The 14,114-nt window shown below is 49.2% G+C and overlaps 1 protein-coding gene across 1 annotated transcript; it reads right to left on the bottom strand.

The window, feature by feature from the left end:
• Window positions 1-3,946: 3,946 nt before the first annotated feature.
• Window positions 3,947-13,063, bottom strand: PSMC4 (proteasome 26S subunit, ATPase 4). The gene is made up of 11 exons (XM_008688704.2): window positions 12,921-13,063; window positions 11,912-12,010; window positions 11,601-11,787; window positions 9,646-9,792; window positions 9,456-9,565; window positions 9,266-9,359; window positions 5,111-5,278; window positions 4,954-5,030; window positions 4,642-4,810; window positions 4,372-4,427; window positions 3,947-4,195 (listed from the first exon to the last, which is right to left on the bottom strand). Exons 1-11 carry the CDS (start codon window positions 12,954-12,956, stop codon window positions 4,082-4,084), a joined length of 1,257 nt encoding a protein of 418 aa, XP_008686926.2. The 5' UTR covers window positions 12,957-13,063; the 3' UTR covers window positions 3,947-4,081.
• Window positions 13,064-14,114: the final 1,051 nt, after the last annotated feature.

Below are 14,114 nucleotides of genomic sequence, written 5' to 3'. Positions count from 1 at the left end.
TTGTCTGTCTTTCACATTTTAACCATTCTAGTAGATATGTTGTACTTGATATTGTGATTGCTTTGTGTTTTTCTTGGTGATTTGAGGACTCATCATAATACCACTTTTACAAATGTATGATCTCCAATGTTTTTATACCCTGGCTAGAGGCCAATCAGTTGCCCTTCTTGAGCTGCTGGTTAAGCGCACACCCTAATTACCTCTCTCATTGGGCACTCACACTCCAGGGCACTATACACCTGCCCTAATTGCCCCAGGACCAGGTACCAGACAACCAGGGACAGCCCCTCTTCCCCAGAGCCCGCTGAAATTATTCAAAGTAGCCGTCCTAAGCTGCTTACCTTGCCTCCTTCGTTCCTTCCCACAGAAACAGCAATATAGGTGCTTGCTCACAGTTCTCCTCTCTCCTGTGGCCTTCTGTATGACCCTGGCCCTTCCCCGGAGCAACAGCACATGGCATGCTGTATTCTCCCCTGGGAACTGTGAGTATAATAAATTGTAAAATTCTCCACTTTCTCTTGATCTGCATCACCATACCTTACCCAAAGTAATATGGTTAAAACAGTCATACTGTGGACTTGGTTTTGGGTTTGTTTGTTTGTTTGTTGGCCATTTGTCTATCTTTTGTGAAGTGTCTGTTCACATCTTTGCCCATTTTTTGTTTTTGATTTTCATCCTATTAAGTTGTAGTTCTTTAGATATGCTAAGAGAAAAGCCCTTTTTCGATATACGTATTATAAATATTTCATGTCAGTCATAACTTCATTTTCATCATCCTAATAGTATCTTTTGATGAGAAACTTTTAGTTTTATTTAAGTTCGATTTATCTTTTTTTTTTTTTTAAGGTTAGGGCTTTTTGCTTATTTGAAAGTCATGGTGATATTCTACCATATTTTAGTCTAGAAACTTCATGGTTTTTTATATCTCTGATCCACCGTGATTTAATTTGGGGGTATGGTGTTAGATAGAGGTTGAGGTTAATTTTCCCAAGTTTATCCAGTTGTTTCAGCACCATTTTTTTTTTTTAAAGAACTGTCCTTTCCTGCCTTAACTGCCTTGGAGTTTTTTAGGACAATCAAATGACTGTATGAGTATAGGGCTATTTCTCGATCCTCTATTTTGTTCCACTTAACAGTTTATCATTATACCAACACCACATTGCCTTGATTTTAGCTTCATAGTAAAGCTTGAGTTCAGGTAGTGTAAATTCCCCAGCTTTGTTCTTCTTTTGAAATACCCTAAAGTATTCTAAGTCCTTTGCATTTCCACATGTTTACAATCAACTGAACAATTTCTGCAGAAGTGCCTGTTGGGATTTTGAGTCACTTCCATTGAGTGTATAGTTCAATTTGAGGAAAACGGACTTCTAAACAATTTTTAGTCTCCTCAGCAATGATTACGGCACATCTTTCCATCTAGTTAGGTATTCTCTAGCTTCTCCCAGAAAAATTGTGTAATTTTCAGGTATGTGTTTTGTTAAATTTATTCCTAAGTATTTTATGTTCTCTAAAAATGAAACTTTTCTCTTTCAAATTTCATTTTCATTTCTCTGCTGTAATATAAAAATTCAAATTGGGGACGTGTATCATCCTTGAAACTATAACTCTTTCCCAAAAGAAAACTCCAGGTTCAGATGGCTTTATTGTCAACTGGACCCAAGATTTTAGAAAGAAATAATATGAAACAAATCTCTCTTTCAGAAAATAGAGAAAGAAGGAACATTTCCATCTCAACTTAACACCGATACTAAAACCTGAGAAAGATATCATGAGGGGAAAAAATCATACACCAAGATCAGTAATAAGTATACACACAAGGGGCGCCTGGGCGGCTCAGTCGTTAAGCATCTGCCTTCGGCTCAGGGCGTGATCCCGGCATTCTGGGATCGAGCCCCACATCAGGCTCTTCCACTGGGAGCGTACTTCTTCCTCTCCCACAACCCCTGCTTGTGTTCCCTCTCTCACTGGCTGTCTCTATCTCTGTCAAATAAGTAAATAAAATCTTAAAAAAAAAAAAAGTATACACACAAAAATGTCCAAAAAACAAACAAAAACAAAAACCCCCACAAACCCACAATTAGCAAACTGAATTCAGCAATATATATAAGGATAATACATCATGACCAGGTGGGACCTAACCTAGGAATGGAAGGCTGGTATGACATTCTAAAATTAATCAAAGTAATTCACCATCTTAAGAAAGAAAGAAACCAAAAGATCGTGTCAATAGTTGCTTTTTATGTATTTGACAAAACTCAATACCATTCATGATGACCCTCAATAAGCTACAAGTAAAACAAAACTTTTCCCAGTTTTATAGGGGTTACGTATGAAAATGAACAGCTAACTTACACTTAATAAAAAATTGAATGCTTTTTCCCTAAGGTCAGAAACAAGGTCCTTCCATTCAACACTGTCAAAACAAAAGCATTCCCATGGGACCCTCACCCCGTATTTCCCTGTCTACTTCCGAGAGTTAACTACTTCCCATCCTTGTTTGTTTTGAAATTCACTTCCATATTTCTAAAGTCTATGCTTTTGTTAATTCATCAGTTTTAGGTATTAGCTGCTACTGAGTGTGAAAGATGAGGGCTTAAGTTGTCTGAACAACCCATTCTCTTTTCTCTCGTGCTGCTTGTTTTCCTCACAAGAAATACTTCAGTTGCCTGCCCGGGGCTGTCACTTAACCCTGTCTTCCGCATGCACGCTCTCTCTCATCCCTGCTTCAGGCCTGCCAGCCCAGAGACTCGGAGTAAACCTCCCACCAGGCAGGAGAAGGGGCGTGGGGCCTGGAACAACAGCTTGTTCCTTCACTGCCAGCCAGGTTCGAGTCTCACTTGGTGTACGAATTCGGTTGTGTAGCCTTTCAGGTAGTCCGCGTCTCCAGCCCTCCCCTTCAGAACGTGGCATCTGTGATCTCTGAGTGTGAATCTGTTCTGGGCTTCCCTTTAGTTCAGGCTCGGTTGGGTTGACGAGTAGTTATCTGCCTCTCCCCTAAACTGTGTTGCTACCGTGTCCTCTCCTCCTGTGTCCTTGTGAATGTCCATCTTGCTCTCTTCTTGTTTTAGTGAGGTTCCAGGGAGAATAGGGTAACTTCTCCACTCAACCTGCCACGCTCCTCTACAGAGGAATCACCCCCATCTCCTCAAGGACCTGTGACTATTGTTTTTCCTTATATTTTCTTCCTACCTCACCTCCAAACACACAGTGACATTCATGTATTTGTTCAAGAAATATTAAGTGAATGTCTACCGTGTGTAGGCACTGGGACTTGAACTATAATCAGGCCACAATCCTTTGACTATAGGTTCCAGTTCGGAGGAGGGATAGGCAAGCACATGAGAAAAAGTCTAAGGGGGCCTAAGTGCCAAGCAGAGCACGTACACGGCGCCAGTGGAGCACAGAAGGGCTCCTTCCCAACTTGGGGCATCAGGGAAGGCTGCCAGAGGGAGAGATGTCTCAATGGAGACCTCAAGAGAGAATGGGAATTGGTCCAACCAAACACATTTGTGCCCCAACAAGACTATAGGGAGAAGAGCCAAGGACAGTCACAAAACCCTGCCATCCCACCTCCTCCCCACAACCCTCATCCCTACTCTCGGGGACTCTGCGGGGCCACCTCCTTGTCCTTGATACTTCCTCTGAGTGTGAGGAAGGCAGGAATCAACAAAGATTCAAATGGTCTTCTACCTACTTGTGGAAGTGTGGGTGGGGAAATGTGTGGGGGCTTTATTTTGTGGTCAAGAGCCGCAGTCTGAGGTTTGATTTCTGTTCTTTTCCCTTGAATTTCTAAAGTCATTTGATTTGAATTCTTTGCTTTTCTCTCAATTGTAACCGAGGCCTGTACCTCATCCACTCATCTGTCAGGAGAGCAGGGGACAGAACAACCTATTCACAACCCAGTTTTCTCCAAAGGAGTGAAACTTTTAGGAAGAAATTGAACAGATTCAATCTTGTGTATTTATTGAGTAAACCAATCCTGGGTAAAGAAAAAAGAACACTAGGTTTTGGGACAGAGGTTGGGGAGGGGAGAAAAGTCCTCTCCATTCCCCTTCTCTCCCCTCCCCCCACAGGGGCTGGGTCACTTATAAAACTCATGCTCCTGCTCGTCCTTCTTGATGACTGTCTTGTACGCTTTCTCAAAGTCCTTTGCCAGAACAATGTAGCGGTTCTCACGTACGGCCAACATTCCACTCTGTTGAGGGATGAGAGTTAAAATCTATTCCCCAGCCCTAGTGATGATGGAAGAAGAGACCGGGCCCCAAGCCCCAGGGAGGCAATGTGGGACACGAGGATTGTGGCAGAGTGGTCTCAAAGACAAAGGGTCTTCATACACCCCCTGCCCAGATCCAGAGAGAAACCCTCACTCACCTCCTGACAGATGGAGTTGATATCAGCTCCTGAAATCTTATCTGGTCGGGCCACATCTGTGGCAGGTGAGTTAAGGAAACCATTCCCTGCATGAGCAGGTAAACGCCTAGAACCAGAAGTCATCCTTGAGCTGTCTTTGTCACCACCCCCATCCCTGGACCTTGGTCTCCCGCCCTATACAAAATGGGTCACAGTGAAGGCAGAGGTGGCAATGAAGATCCAGTCCCCATTCCCAACTGGGACCCTCCCCTCACTTCCAGAGCAGGATACAATCTTCCAAGTCAACCTCCTCAGAGAGATTCATCTTGCTGGTGATAGTGGAGAAAATCAATCTCTTCTGGCGGCGGTCAGGGAGTGGAAATTCGATTTTGCGGTCGAGGCGTCCTGGCCGCAGCAGGGCAGGATCCAGAGTGTCTGCTCTGTTCGTGGCCATGATCACCTGGCATTGGGGACAGGCCAGCTCAGACCTCTGTCCCCCCTTCACCCTCTTTCCTGTCACAATACCTGCCCTCACACACGCCAGCCTCCACCTTTCCCTGATTCCCACACCACACCCCCCCTTGCCCAGTCTGAAACCCGAACCTTGACGTTAACGTTCTGGTCAAATCCATCCATTTGGTTCAGCAGCTCCAGCAGGATTCTCTGAACCTCCCTGTCAGCTGGAGAGCGCAACATGGTCAGTCCAAGGCATCTGTACAAGCCTGCCCAAGACCCCAGGCTCTGTTGAGGCATCACTCACCTCCCGTCTGGGCATCAAATCTCTTGGTGGCAATGGCATCGATCTCATCTATGAAGATGATGGCAGGTGCGTTCTCCTTGGCCAGGCGGAACACGTCCCGGACCATGCGGGGGCCCTCGCCCAGGTACTTCTGTACAAACTCTGAGCCCACGACCCGGATAAACGCAGCTGATGGCAGGATGACAAGGGTGAGATGAGGAAGGGCCTCCCACAGGGCCCGTACTGCTTTACAGAAACTGAGAAGCCCCTGAAGACATCCCTTTCTTTGAACACCCACTCCAAGTGGCCCGGTCATTCTCTCAAGCCCTGGGGCTGGGTCCCAGATCCTGCTGGGAGGACCAGCCACCTGCTTGTACCCCACAGCAACCCCACAGCCCAAATCATGAAGCCTACCATAAATGTGTCATTTTTTGGCCCAACATTTAAAAATCAGGACAACATTAAAAAAAAAAAATACATGTGTGCTTCAATATGCCCATATGGAGAAGAGCAAGAGACATTCGTGGAATCCAAGACAAAAAACCCCAACCAACCAACCAACCCCTGGATTTCCACAGTGTTGGAAAAATCAGTAAGAGAAAAAAGATAGGCTGTCCATCCGCTAAGACATCTCACCACCACCTCACCAAGAGCTCGGAGTTCCACTTGGAATTCTGTTCGGGATGGAAAAGGACCCACTTTTGAGTACCATGCAGGAATCCGGGACCCCAAGCACATATTCTGACATAACCAACAAGTGGCAATGTCGTTGAAGACAAGCTTGTTCTGGGCCCCTCCTTTTGAACTTATTTCTTAAAGTCTAACTTATTTCGTAACGAGATGTGGCTGTGTGGCATGGAGCAACCTCCAGAACCCTCCTTTCAGCCACCACAGGGAAGGGAGCCACACTGTCCACAATGCAGCCCCAGGGCTTTTCTGTCCTAACCAGGAGTTGTGCACGTGGCAGGCCTGCCCCGCCAAGCCCTAACATCCAGAATCCACACCCAGCTCAAGCTGTCCCTCCTCTCCGGTACCCACATCACCTGGGGGCCTGTTCAATGGCAAACCTCAGGGTATCTAAACATATCCCAGTGTTTGCTTCGATCACACATTTACGTGGCTGTCCTGCAGGTGTCCATAGTTACCTGTGAAATCCCAACTTCTGGGCTCTCCATTATCTGACTCGGGCATCGGTCTGTCTTCCCCACCCTCCGTTGCTACAATGCCCTGTCCCCCCAGCCTCCCCTTCCCCATCCTCCCAATGTCTCATACTGTGTTTCAGTTAAAATCTCCTTGTCACTGAATTACAGCATGTCCCACACTCAATCGGTCTTCCCCCTATGCCAGTCCTGCGAAGGTCACCATTACCCACCCCCCACGGCCCAAGTGAGGAAATGGAAGTTGCTCCTGACTCCTCCCACTTGCCAACCCCCTCTAGTCAGTAAATCCTGACACTTCTGCCCCCTGATTCTACCTTCTCTCTCCAACGCATCCCCTAACGCTCCCCCCTGCCCACGGGCCAAGGCCTTTGCCCAAGGCTACAACAGTCAGTCCTCCAGATCACTCCAAAGTCTTCTAACTGGCTGTCAGATTTCTCCTCCCTCTAGTTCACTTCCAGCTGCCAGAATAATCTTTCAAAAAACTAATCTGATCATACTACTTCTCTAATGGGGTGGCCACTGCTGTTGGGGGAACGGAAATATGGCTGGTGCCCAATGAAATAGGCTGTCACTGGGAAATACTCACCGGATTTCCAGAGACTTAGTAAAAACAAGTATAAAATATGTCAACAAATGTCCACCAATAAACGTTCAGATGAATAAAATATGGTATATACATACAATGGAATATTATTCGGCCTTAAAGGAATTCTATTTTGACATCTGCTCCAGCATGGATGAGCCCTGAAGACAACAGGCTAAGTGAAAAAGCAGTCTGGAGGCGAGGGGGTGTGGAGAACATGGAGTTAGTGTCTAATGGGTATGCAGTTTCAGTCTGGGACGATGAACAAGTTCTGGAAATGGGACAGTGGTGGAGGTTGCGCAGCACTGTGGATGTTTTTACTGCCACTGAACTGTACACTTAAAAATTGGTTAAAACAATAAATTTCATTACAGAGATTTTACTATAGTAAAAAAATAGAAAAAAATCTCAAATTTTGTATCTGCTCTATGTTAAAATAATAGCATTTTGAGTATACTCGTTAAATAAAATATTTTAAGTTCACCTACTTCTTCTAACTTATTTCTTTTAACGGGTACTTAAAATTCTTAAGGCATATGTGCGGCTTGTGTTATCAATGCATTGCATTGACCCCTGCCTGTCAAAAACCACCCTGCTCTCAGGACCATGTGCAAAATCCCTGAAATTCATGCCAAAGCTATATTCACACCCTTTCTGAGCTCGCCAGCCTCACCCCAGCAAACTGCCAAGCACAGCCCTCCTTCAGCCAGCTCCCCAACACTGGCTGAGCAAATACCACAGTGCAGTTACTGGGCAGGTGCCCGAAATGTAGGAAAGAATGAACGTACAAGGTCTTATCCTTGTGGAGTTTAGTCACGGTCTACTCACAACTCACTAAATAAAAAGTTCTTTCCCACCCCAGGCCTTTGCACCTACTGTTCTGGGATGCTCCCTCCCAACCGTGTGCCTGAGAAATCGCGCGTGCCTCGCTTCCTCTGGGAAGCCCCACCTGAGAGGCACAGGCAGAATGGACCGACTCGCCCTCCCATAAGGGCAATGCCACTTCTCTCCCTGCTTCCCCGGGGCATCTGCTGCTCTGTGGACAGCTCCCACTCAACCTCCCCTCTACCTGTGAGCCCCCTCGCTCGCTCACTTCAGCGCCAGGGGCCTCCTTGTTATTCCCGGAACACTAAGCACATTCCCGCCTCACCAGACAGTCCCTTGGCCTGATACACTGCATCCTCCAGACATCCATGTGACTCACTCCCTCACGTCTTTTAGGTCTTTATGTAAACGTCGCCTCATAAGAGTCTTCCCCGACCACCCCCCAGTTCTGCCATATAAAGTGGCAGCTCCTACTGTTCTCTATCCCTTGTCCTGCTTCCTCTCGTCACGTGTTCAGCACCACATGATCTATAATCTGTTCATCTGTTTATCTGTTCAAGTACTTTCCCAACTAAGACATCACCTCCACGAAGAAAGGAGACTTTGTTCTGTTCACTGCCGTTTGTCTCCTGCACCTAGAACACAGCCTGGCACACATTAGGTACTCAATAAACAGTAACTGAATGACTGAATTCTAAGTGTTTCTTTTTCTTTTTCCCCAGCCACACTGGGAGATTCTCCAAGACGAGACGTGTCTGAGCTCAGCTCAGGCAGGGCCTGGGAGAGCAGAAGTCCAATGAACTGCTAAGCAAATGAATGTTCATGACAATGGCTGGCATTTCTTGTCCACCCCCTACGTGCCAGGTACAGTTCTAGAAGCTTTATATTGATTTAATCCTCCGAATAACCCAGAAAGCTAGGAAACGGGAGTCACAGAGAGACTAACTTATTGAGGAGTGACATACACTAACTTACACAAACAGTTGTAGGGGAGCCAGATTTCAAACCCACTCAGCCCGGCCCAGAAAACCCACTGCTTAACCACTGCCTTCTACTGCTCCCTGCCTCACACATATCCAGATTTTAAGATGTGCGGAGCCTGATCGTCAGGCTTTACAAACAGTAATACAGCGACTTTCAGACGTTTCTGTCTGGAACCTACGAAAGAAGCACGTGTATAAACACCCACAAGCGTTATGTGTGTGAGCAACAGGTTTCACGTAGCAATATGAGCTCTTACTGTGTGGGACGGACACTAATGTTTCCGGTTTCATTTTTTTAAATGCTGGCTGCAACCCATGAATTTGAACTCATGGTTACTAATGGGTGACAACCCACTGTAGGAAAAAGGCTGCATTATTACATTAATTCCTCACGGTAACCCCGTGAAGCGAGTCTTCTGTTATAGACGAGGAAACTGAGGCATGAGGCAGTGAAGCCCCCTCCCCAGGACAACACAGCCAGTACGAGTCACCCCGGGGCTTTGACCCCACAGCCCCCGTACTTAATCGCCACGCCTCGCCACTTCCTGGGGAAGATGAGAAAGCAGGGAGCGAGGTCCATAGAGCCCAGAAGGTCAGAGCTCCAGGGAAGGGTCCAGCGGCTCACCGGTCGTGTGATGAGCCACGGCCTTTGCCAACATGGTCTTCCCGCAGCCGGGTGGGCCGTACATGAGGACGCCTCGGGGAGGGTCGATGCCGATCTGCAATGCAGAGGTAAAGAAGGATGAGCCGGGGAGTCCCACCGCCAAATGGAGACACAGGGGCCCATCCTGCGCCTGGCACTCCCAGCCCCTTACCTGCTTGTAGAGCTCGAAGTGTGTAAGCGGGAGCTCCACAGCCTCCCGCACCTCCTGCTTCTGGATGTCCATGCCCCCTATGTCCGCATACATCACGTCCGGCTTCTGGTCTGCGGGGAAAGCAGAGCGGGGGCTCCCAGCCTGGCCCACAGGCTCCCCTCGGGGCCTCCCCGGCCGGGCTGCCCCTCACCTGACGTGAGCATCATGATACTGCTGTCGGCCTCGGGAGGCAGCACGTCCACCAGCGCGTTGCTGTGCTTGTGGAGGGCCACCGACGCATTAGGCTTGAGCAGCTCCCGGTCAATGGTGCTCAGGATGCGCACGTAGTAGTTGGAGCCTTCGGGAGACAGGAAGGGGGCGGGGAGAGTGACAAGTGCCAGAACCTCAGAACTGTCCCCTCCCCCAAACCTACAGTCGGAGGCTCCAGGCCACCAGTATCTTTTGCTCGGACCCGGAACGGCCCTCCTGGCTTCTAGTCTTGCCTCCTCCAGTCCAACCCCACATTCACGACGACAGCTTCCTCGTCCATCTCCAGCCCCGACGGTCTCTCAAGCTCCAGCCCTAGGTGAGCAGTAGCCTCCCGGAATGCATCCCCCTGCGGGTCCCCAGGGTCTCCCTCACTCACTGGGTCCCAATGTGCTCTTGGTATCTTCTCTCAAACTGTGCTGCTCCTCCTGGGTCTGTCTCAGGGAGGCAGCTGGTCCCTAGTCACCAGCCAGAGTCCCTAGGCTCATGCTGGACCTTTCTCCCCTGCCCTCCACAGCCCAGCAGTCCCTACACTCTTCCACCCACCCTCCTGAACGTCTCCAACCAAGCTCCTCTCTTTCCCCACAGATGCCACCTGATTCAGCCTTCCACTCCCACCTTGGTCTCTGCACCAGACTCCTTGCCTGCCCAGCCTCCAGGCTCATGGCTCCCATCCACCTTCTACTCTTATGGTGGTGATACACACCTCTGTCCAGCATCAGTCTCTCTCCTGACCTTCAGACCTGGCTGTCCAGCAGCCTCCAAGGCCCCTCCCTATGAAGTCCTAGGCTGCCCGCACTGTCTCCCTCCAAACCCACTCTTCCGCCCACGTCAGCATCTCAGGGATAGCCCCACTGTTCCCCTAAGTCCTACAGGTCCAAGACACAAGCCTCACTCTGGGTAACCCCCTCCCTTTACCACCTCACCTCCGGCCCATCAGTCCAATTCCAAGCCCAGTCACACACCTTTCCCCACCCTTATAAGAACATGGCTTGGTCCAAAGGAGCAGAGGACAGAGGCAGGAAATGACAGATACACACGGAGACAACAACCATCATGAGGGCAGGGCCTGAACCCGTGTTAACAACAGCAGCTACCACATACTGAGCCCAATCTCTTCACACTTCACCCATGGTTTCAAATTGCAGGTCCCAACCCAATAACTGTCATGAAATCAACTTAGAGGGTCACATCCAGAACACTGTTTAAGACAAAAACAGACTAGAACAGAACGGAAAACATCAGAGTACGTAACACATAGTAAGGCTAAATATCATTTGATGAAACTTTCAATATGTATTTAGATTATATACGGATATGTATGTAGTTGATCCTTGAACAATGCAGGGATTAGCGGCGCCAACTGCCCCCCCCCCGCCGTGCAATTGAAAATCCAGATAACTTGACTCCCCCAAAACTCAACTACTGATAGCCCGCTGTTGACCAGAAGCCTTACCAATACCATAAACAGTCAACAAACACGTGTTCTGTATGTTTTACGTATTATATACTATAACCTTACAGTAAAGTAAGCTAAAAAAAGAAAATGTTATTGAGCAAATCATAAGGAAAATACGTTTACAGTACTATACCGTATTTACCCAAAAAGATCCATGTATAAGAAGATCCACACAGTTCAAACCTGTGTTGTTCAAAGGTCAACTGCACACATAGGCACATATATACACGAACACACACAAAACACACACGTACACACATGTAGAGAGAGAATGTAAAATATATGTCTACGTTTGTATCAAAGTTAGAAAAACACCATTACAGTGCCTTGCCTTGTTTGCTCTTCTAAGACCCCAGCACACTTCCTGGTCCATGAGAGACAAAAGTTAACCGACGTTGAACGAACACATGAGTGAATGAGGTGCCCCCCTACCCTCGCACCTGTGGTGGAGCCCACAATGGCCGTATTCTGATCCACAGCCTCCAGAAACTGCCCGATGACCAGTGGGATGCTCTGGATTCGCTTCACCTCCTCCTGCGCATGGAGGAATTCCTTCTTCAGGTTCTTCTGCTCATCCTTGATGTACTCCTCCTGCACCTCGAGGAACTCCAGCTCTTGCTGCAGCTTCTGTGAGTGGAGAGGGGTAAGGTAGACGGTAGGCTCCGGCCCTGCTGAGCCAGACAGTAGTGAAAGGAGGGGGGGGCATGGCATGCTGGGCCCTGTGCAGGGTCTGGACTGGGCTTGACTGTACCTTGTAGCGGCTGTACAGGTCCTCCAAGTCCTCGGGCTCAGGCCCCAGGAAGGAAAGGCCAGTCTGGGGCCGTGACACAGACAGTGCTGGGATCTCATCCTAGAACAAGGGAGAAAACTCAGGCTGGAAAAAGAGCATCCCCTCATGAAAGAATCTAGAGCATCCTCCCCACTCCACCATGAATCACCTGAGGCTCCTGACATCATTCAGCCCCTCTAAATAGACCCTACAAGCCTCGCAGCCCCCTAAATGGGCTCCTGATGTCACCTAGCCCCTAACAGGGCCCCTTTGTCAACTGGCCCCCCAAACAGGTATTTTATTATCATATGTCCCTTGTCACATATCCCCAATGTCACCTGTCTCCCAACTATGGCCTAAAGGACACATCAACTCCATGCCGGACTCCAATGCCTCTTAGCCACCCCCCCCACACAAGTTCCTAATATCACACGGCTATTTCATTATAGGCTGTTAAAGTCACGTTCGAACATTCTAACACTACCCAGTGTTCCCCGAAAGATCCCTCCTGTCACAAAACCCGAACTCACATTAGGTCCTCTGTCATCCAGTTCCCTAGGTAGGCCGCAAACATCACTCGGCCAGACCACAGATACTACGTAGCCCCCCAACACCAGCCAAGACCCGAATGTCAGTCAGCTCCCCGGGCCAACTTGAGACATGATTCGGCCCACGGCCAAGTGCCCTATCACTCACACTCCGACACATCCGCAGCCCCGCCGGGTCACCGATGTCACTAAGCACTCCTAGCTAACCCCCGAAATCATTCCGTGCCAAAGAACCTGAAACGTCACTCATTCCTGCAGCCGCGCGTTCTGAGCCTTACTGCTCTCCTAACATCATTCAGCCACGGAGCCAGGCCTCGGGGCGGAACAGAGCTCTCCACCGAGGCCTCCAGAACCAGCCAGACCCGGGCTGGAATCCCCGCAGCCACTCAGCACCCCACTCGGGTCGGCCTCGCCCTCTCCCCGCGAGCCTGGCCCCACCGGACCTGAGCTTTCTCCACCAAGATGCCTATTTCCTCCATAGTGACCAAGCCGGCCTCTGTGTGGCCCAGCCAGATCTAGTCACCGCTTCCGCCGACGCTGCCGGAAGACTAGGGCCTCAGTGGATTCTGGGAAACGTAGTTTAAAACTTCGGGGAAGCGGGCTGGAGAGGCCGCAAAGGATGGAGGGAAGGTAAGTCTTCGTCCTGGGCTCCGCCCCCAAGACAAGCTTACGCGCCCTCCTTACCTGGGCTTCGGGAGTTGCGCGTGCGCAGTAGTGCGTGATGGCACCATCTCGAGCGGCGTCCGCGCGTGGTTTTTCTCGCCAGTAGGCGGCGCTGCCTCGTTTTTTTCAATTGAAGAACTCGCAAATCCGTCAGGGAGAGCTTGGTGGCCAAGTGCTTGTGGCGCGTATTTAGTGGCGGGGCTGGAGATGCTTTGGGCGGGGTTCCCCAGAGAGGTTCCTTTAGGAGATCGAAATGTGGGCTGCGCCCGAGGATTGTCCCCAGCGTGGGGGCGGGAAGCACCGGGCTCCAGCCTGGGGGTTGATGTGCTGTGGCCAGGAGCGAAGGCTGGAGGAAGAATTCTTGAGACGTTTTTGGTGGAAAAAGGTGCTTTATTATAGCAGGGGGGCGGAACCTGTGGGCAGGAAAACTGCATTTGTGTTTGTGGGGAGAGACTGATTAAATACCTTTTACCCTGGGGCGGGGGCGGTGCTAAGGATAGGGTAAGTCTCTAAGGAATTTGGAAGTAAAGCTTTCAAGACCCTGAGGGGCTAGCTGCTGCTAAGGTTGTTTACTAATACCTAGTAAAACGTCAGCTTTGAGGCTCTTCAGATGTGTATCAGTGGGTCGTATGCTCAGGAGGTCATTGCAGATATACCTTGGGGAGTGTTTATAGTGATGAGAGAAAGTGACACTAACAAGAGCAAAGCTATGGTGGTAAAGCAATAGAGGAAGTCCTTGAGAGAGCTGTAGGAGTGTGACATTCTGTAAGCCTCAGGAATCCCACCCACCCACCCCAGGAACGCGAGCCTCAGCAAAGTGTGGCCTTAGTTTCTTTTTCTCCCATCAGGGGTGATGAGCCCCAAGCCCGCGTTACTGGTTAGCAGTGAATCAGGTAGAAACCATGGTCAGGGCTGGAGAAAGTGAGGCAGCGTGCCTAGCTTTGTGTCACGTGGGAGACCTGCAGACCTATCTA

Source organism: Ursus maritimus, unplaced genomic scaffold (genome assembly GCF_017311325.1).
Source record: "Ursus maritimus isolate PB19 unplaced genomic scaffold, ASM1731132v1 scaffold_19, whole genome shotgun sequence".
Lineage (NCBI taxonomy): Eukaryota > Metazoa > Chordata > Mammalia > Carnivora > Ursidae > Ursus > Ursus maritimus.
Note: the sequence above shows the minus strand (reverse complement) of the source record. Positions and strands in the feature narration are given on the sequence as shown.

Bases quoted from the DNA above. Each gene is read 5' to 3' on its own strand.
- PSMC4 (XM_008688704.2), bottom strand. From the start codon at position 12,956: ATGGAGGAAATAGGCATCTTGGTGGAGAAAGCTCAG. The intron at 4,811-4,953 runs GTTCGGGTTTCA...CCCCAATGCCAG, and splicing joins ACCAGAACGTTAACGTCAAG to GTGATCATGGCCACGAACAG. The intron at 4,196-4,371 runs GTGAGTGAGGGT...ATCCCTCAACAG, and splicing joins TCAACTCCATCTGTCAGGAG to AGTGGAATGTTGGCCGTACG.